General features: G+C 29.5%; 1 protein-coding gene across 1 annotated transcript in view; it reads right to left on the bottom strand.

Annotated features, from left to right (window-relative positions):
- Nucleotides 1–4,078: 4,078 nt before the first annotated feature.
- HELRODRAFT_175877 (hypothetical protein) overlaps nucleotides 4,079–6,756 on the bottom strand; it is a gene marked incomplete at both ends in the record, with an annotated part of 3,627 nt that continues 949 nt past the window's right edge. The window contains 7 exons of the mRNA XM_009023247.1: nucleotides 4,079–4,431; nucleotides 4,503–4,592; nucleotides 4,667–4,812; nucleotides 5,049–5,169; nucleotides 5,838–6,088; nucleotides 6,156–6,306; nucleotides 6,401–6,605. Coding sequence (XP_009021495.1) covers nucleotides 4,079–4,431; nucleotides 4,503–4,592; nucleotides 4,667–4,812; nucleotides 5,049–5,169; nucleotides 5,838–6,088; nucleotides 6,156–6,306; nucleotides 6,401–6,605 — 1,317 coding nt within the window. The remainder of the gene's footprint in view (nucleotides 4,432–4,502; nucleotides 4,593–4,666; nucleotides 4,813–5,048; nucleotides 5,170–5,837; nucleotides 6,089–6,155; nucleotides 6,307–6,400; nucleotides 6,606–6,756) is intronic.

The following is a 6,756-nucleotide window of genomic DNA, read 5'->3' as shown; positions in this document are numbered from 1 at the left end:
ATTTATTTTAGGGCTACATTTATCAATAACTTTTAATTGATTTTATTGATTTAACATTTCATATAACTCAATACAATATTTAAATTAAATAATTAATACATGAAATTTTAAGCTCTGACGATGGCACTAGCCGAAACGGCCGTCAGCCAAATCACGGACGGAATATAAGTTTTATATATATATATCATGTCTAAACCGTGTAAAACTGATGATGTAAATGCAGAATTTGGTTTATTCAGTGACGAGGTAAAGAGAATTGTTGATAGGGTTGTTCCTCTTGTACTGGTGCTGCCTGGGCACCATCATGTTGTACCGTGGTTTGATGATGATTGCAAGGCTTCAAAACAAAAATCTAGAAAGAAAAAAAGATTTTTAGAAATAGTCGTAAATTGTCTGATAAAAATGAATGGATTAAAGAAAATCTGAAATTTATTCAAAGAAACGTAAGAAAGTTAACAATGAAAACAGTAAAATTCCAAAAAGCTTGTGGAGGGTTGTTAACGAAATTTTTCTAAACAGTCACTGTGAAGGCACTAAACGCAAGTTCAATGATCTCAATGCTGGCCAGTTCATGACTTTTTTTTAAAGAAAAAATTAAAATGATAAAACAGGGAATTGTCACTGAAAATCAGTCTTGTCTAAACAGTGATGATCATGGATGTCAGCAGTTGTTTTCGAATTTTTTGGCGGTGTCTGAGGCTGATGTCAGGAAAGAAGTGCTTCTTTCACCTAAAAAATCCTGTCAGCTAGATATTTCACCAACGCGTTTATTTAAAAAACATTTTGATTTGTTCTGTCTATTTATCACCAGTTTGATAAACTTGTGCATGAGGGTAGGTTGCTTCCTCACACGTTGTAGACATGCAATTGTTGTGTCGTTGTTGAAAAAAAGTGATACAGATCCAAATGATGTCAATAATTATCAGCCAATCAGTAATCTGTCATTTATATCAAAACCTATTGAAAGAATTGTGTTTAGACAATTGCTTGCTTATCTGAATGATAATAATCTCATGCCTGTACATCAATCCGGTTTTAGACAATTTCACTCCACTGAAACTGCGCTGCTACATGTTCTCTCTAGGGTTTATGCTGAGATGGATGCTCAAAACATTTCCTTGTTGGCATTTTTGTACATGAGCTTGGCTTTCGATTGTGTCAATCATGAAATGTTACTGCTCAGGCTGCATCAAAGTTTTGGAATATCTGGGGAGATAATAAATTGGTTTAGAAGCTACCTGATTGGCCAAACACAGCTGGTTTCGTTCAACGGGAGTTTGTCCTACGTCAGTGTGTTTTTCTCTGGTGTGCCACAGGGATCTGTTTAGGGTCCTTTATTGTTTCTGCTTTATACATCTGACGAGTGGAAGTTAATTGATTCTTATGATTTTAAAAGCCATGCATAGGCAGACGACATTCAAATTAAGTTATCAGGTAAACCGAAGTTGTTTAAGTACGAGATTACGAGATTCATTGGATGTATGACGGAGGTTAATCTGTGGACGTCGAGAAATGAATTGAAGCTTAGCCATGGTAAAACAAAATTTCATCCTATTGGTACCTGGCAGTAGTTGGCAGACTTGGGTATAAATTCAGTTGTTATAAATGATAAAAAAATAGATTTCTGTAAAGCAGTGTCAAACCTAGGTTTTATAATTGATTCAAACCTAACAATGAAATCTCATTTTAAAATGATCTCTATATCATGCCTGGCACAGATTAGAAGAATGAAACAAATTTGAAAATCACTTGATAAAGACGCAATGCAGACTCTGGTGCATGCGTTGGTGCACTCGCATGTCGATTATTGCAATAGTTTATTTTATGGACTCCCGGCCAGATCTATCAAAATTCTGCAATCGATTCAAAACCGTACTGCTTGGATTGTAGCTGGATGTGCCACACCGATCCTGAATGATTTGCATTGGTTGCCCATAAATAAAACAATTGTTTTTAAAATCTCTGTCAGAGTTTTTAAATCACAAAATGGTCTGGCTCCAAAATATTTATCAGATAAACTGAAATTAAAAACGTTGACCATGGATATGGCACAAGAATTAATTCCCGGCTAATAATTTTTTTTAGTTCTATGGAATAGAGAACATAATTTGAGCGTAAACATTTCTTCATTGTAGTTGACATTTCGTTTTACTGTTTTAAAATTTAAATTTAATCGCCTACACGGAGTTTTCGTTTTTTTATATCATAACATTTAAATAAGTCGCTTTTTTCGTCTCTACCGACTTAGTTATTAAATAGAGGTTGTTTGTTGAAAATAAAATGATTTTAGATTTTGATTCCGGAAAATTTATGGCAAAATGTAAGGATGTTCATATTTATTTCAATATTTGACATTCATACATTTTGCTCAATTGTCCTGGAAATAAAACATCTTTTGGATGAATCTACTACACATACACTTTGATACATACATTCATCCACCTGGATTAATAACAAGTGCAGTTATCTTCAATGTCATCAAATTATAAATTTTTTTAAAATCTGAACAAATGTTATAAAATAAAGGTTTAATTCAGAATTTAATGACGAATTAATCATTATGATTCAGGATTTTGGCAAATAAATGGATGTTCATAATTATTTTAATATTGACATTTATACATTTTGTTCAATTTTTCTAAAATGAAACATCTTTTGGATGATGCTAGAAGCTAGAGGCTGACCGTTATTTTATATGTACACGTATTGGTGCTAAAAATCCAGGCACAATATGTTCCAATAAATTGTTAAGTTGTTCATTGAAAAAAAGAAAATAAATGGACTAAGTGATATATGAAGACATAAATTTTAAAAAACGTAAATGGCAAAAACAAAAAAACTACTGACCCTGCATCAAATACTATTAATATAATGAACTTAGTTGAAACTGATCGACATGGAATTTAATCAAAATCACTTAACTATTTAGTGTAATTAAACATTATTATATTTCATAATATAAAAAATATGTATATGTATAAAATTATTATTGCTAATTTATTATGCTCAAATACTGTTGGGGTGCAGTGAAGTTCAGCGTAATAAAAAATAATTATTATTGAGAAAATTATTTTCAAAACATTTTACAAAAATACTTACATCTTTAATGAAATAAATGTTTGTTAAATTTGCAGATAAAAAATTTGTAAAATACATAATACACCATATTCTTTTGACAATATTTAGATTTAAACTTATCAATATCTATAAATGGTCCTAAAAATAAAAATAACGTCTTACATTTATCTGAAAGCATTGAAACTTTTGTATAATAGCTGATAAATTATAAATTAATAAATGCCCATACCTATTTATGTTTTTAAAAAAGGGGTTAAATAAAAAAGAAATTAAGATTAAAAAATGACAAGAAATGCTGGAAATTGTTTAATGTTGCTGTGAAAAATGTTCAATTAATAGGTGAAGTTGAATAGATGTAATATATATAATATAATAATAATAATATAATAATATGACTCTCAGTAAAAGCGTTTTAAAATTAATAACAATAATCACAGATTTCAATTAAGAAATATTTAAATGTTTAAAAATTAACAAAAAAATATTAAAAAAGAGAGATTTAGAAATGCAAAAAAGTCACAAAAACCAGATGTTTAATAGAAATTAAAATAAAAAATAAATAAATCATTTTCTGTAAGTATAAATAAAAAATTTCACTGGCCCTTAAAGTGAATTAGTTTATGATATTTTGAACGAATTTTCAACTGACTATTGTTTTTGGCCAAATGAAAAGAGCGAACATCTATATATGTTTTTGTTATTAATCACAATAAAGAAAAAAATTGATTGTTTATATTATCTGCACTTTCAATGATATGATCTTTAAGGTTTAATAGATCTTTATTTGCCAACTCACTCAAAACACTTGATACAACAATTGTTCTATTCATTTTAGACCAGTCAGTCACCATTTTCAAAGGTCTTTCAGTGACACGGCAAATCTGATTGACAAATATGAATTAGTCAAAAAATATATATTAGGCAATATGTTATATAAAAATGAAGAAATTAAAGATCAATATTTTTCCAGCATGCAAATAAAAATAAACATGGAAAAAAATTATTTTCTGACCTGAACAACACCACAGGATGGGAAAACTAGACCACCATTGTCTTTTAGTATCAGAAGCTGTTGGTGTAACATGGTAGCTTGTCCTTTTATATCAATAAGTGCAAATCTACACTTGTTACAATCGATTGTTTTGGCAACTTTTCTAACAACCCATCCAGCAATATACGCTACTGCACTGTCGATGATAGTGGACATGGTGTTAGATGGATTTTCAATGACAGTGGACATGGTATTAGATGTCATTATTTGTGAATCTAAATACGTCTCTTCAAAAATATCTTTAAATTGATCCTCTGGAACTTTAAATTCTGATTCAACAATCATTTGTTCCTGTACATTCCCTTAGAAAATTATAAAACATATGTATAGCCTCATTTAAAGCAACTGTATAAATAGAACATATTTGTATAACCTGTTTTTCCAGGGACAATACCACATCTATAGTACACTTTTTTGAAAATAGAATGCAGTTGCTGGACATTTGGATTATCATTGCTTCTCCCTAAATACATGAAATTTAAATATATAAAATTGAAGTCACTTTTGTTAAATAACCACTTTTGAACATTTTCTAACCTACACTTCGAATGAAATTAAAAAATAACTCAAGATGGTCTTGGCTGAATTTGTATGCCAGAACATATTTTTGTGTTTGAAGCAAGGATGTGGCTAAATTTATTATGGTTTCTATGTTGACAACCATTCCAAGAACACATGTATTCCTTGAGTTTTAAAAATATAACAATTGGTTAGTACATTTTCATCAAAAACACTGTAAGATATATGTTTACCTATTGGTTTGATATATAAATTTTCCATCGACAGTTTTTAGTGATAACAAATACTCTTTCAGTGACATTAGGTTTGATGCTATGTCATTAAATGATGTCATTGATATACCACTTCTGAAATATTTACTGTAAATGTTCTTACTATTCATTATATCATTATATCAAACAATATATCCATTTTCTCCAGGAATTGTACAGTTGCTCCACAATCTCTAAATTCTTCACAGTTACTTGAACATCTTAAGGCTTTGGCCACCGAATTACTCAATATGTAAGCCACTAATTTAACTTGAAATTATGTTAGTCATTTTTATAATTATAAAATCTATTTGTATGGTGATTTATTTTTTTAATACATGAACATACTCAAAAGATATTGTTGAATATGTACAGAAAGGAAGAATTATACTAAATGGTACCTTTATTTTCTGATTATGATAATTAACATGTTGGTCAGTTAATTTGTTAGCCAATTTGAAGCCAGTCGTGTACTGTGCAGAATGTAATTTGCATATGTATTCCCATCTAATTAAACCACCATTTGATTCTAAAATTTTTTTATCAGCCCATGTATTACGGACAAGTTTCAACATGTTACAGGCATCAAATATTACATAGATTTCTCTATTAGTTGATGGTAATTTAAAAGATGGTTTGACAAAGGTAGGCAAATCAAAGACACATCCAAGTTTTATGCACATAACAATGTTTGTTCGTAAGCCATCCATCACCCGCGTCACTACCAGTATTTGAACAATAATAACATTCAGGTAACATTGATAAAATAACTTTAAAAAATCTAAAAAACAAAACAGAAATTGTAAAAAGTTTTAACAAGAATTATACTTTCAATCCAATCTTTTCCAAAGCTTCAAGTGCGTTCAATACAAGAACTTGTTGCGTAGTTGCTGACATGCTTTTGAACAAAAAGTAAGCAAAGGGAAACTTCCATGAACCTGACGTACCAACTATCATTAAAACCAGGGCCTGTGTTGCCAATTCATTGGATGTGTAGTCTCCACCAAAATGTTCATAACCGGAATAGACACCTTTATGTTTTAAATATATCAGTTGTTTCCGAATTGACATACTATCTATCATCAAAGAACAGTGTGTAAATTGTTTTGCATCTGTTTCGTGTTTTTTCTTCAGGAAATTCAACATAGAACGATTGAGGCCTGGTCCTCCATCTACAGATTCTAACCACCTTAATACATTTAAATACTTAAACTTTTAATTTGTAATTATCTATATAAAATTAAACAATAACTTACCGTGCTAATGTATGTTTATGTGGCAGATGTAATCCTTTACATTTCAAAAACTGGTAGCTTTTTCCACCGTACAAATGTAATGTCAATGCAAAACGCTTTTGTTCTTCAGTATAGGTTTTGTTCAGTTTCATGAAAAGTTTTGTTGGAATATCTGAAATGCCAATTCAATATTAAAAATTAAAAAAAGTGGCATACATAAAGGTTTGTTGCTAAAAATTATTTTTAAAGTTTAATAATTAGCATACCTGAATATGAAAGTAATGTTGAGGTAAGTTCATCGTTGTATTTCTTCAACATCTCAATTTCATTTCTATATACTTCAAGTTTGACTTTTAATCTTTTAGTTTTTTTGTTGTAGTTATATAGAACTTTTCTGGTAGTTTTTAATGATATATCTAATTTTTTAGCTTTCCTTTTCAAGCTTCTAGGTGTCAATGCATCAATACCAGTCTGTAAAATTTTTCATTTTCCTTTCAACAACTTATATTAAGTATTTTAACAATCATTTATAATTCTGGTTATAGTTATAGAAACATGTGTTAAAATACTAAATTTAATTTTTCACTATTTTTTATTTATTAAATGAACCATCATACATACA

Source organism: Helobdella robusta, assembly GCF_000326865.2.
Source record: "Helobdella robusta unplaced genomic scaffold HELROscaffold_35, whole genome shotgun sequence".
NCBI classification, from domain to species: Eukaryota; Metazoa; Annelida; class Clitellata; order Rhynchobdellida; family Glossiphoniidae; genus Helobdella; species Helobdella robusta.
This window is presented reverse-complemented; position numbering and strand designations above follow the sequence as displayed.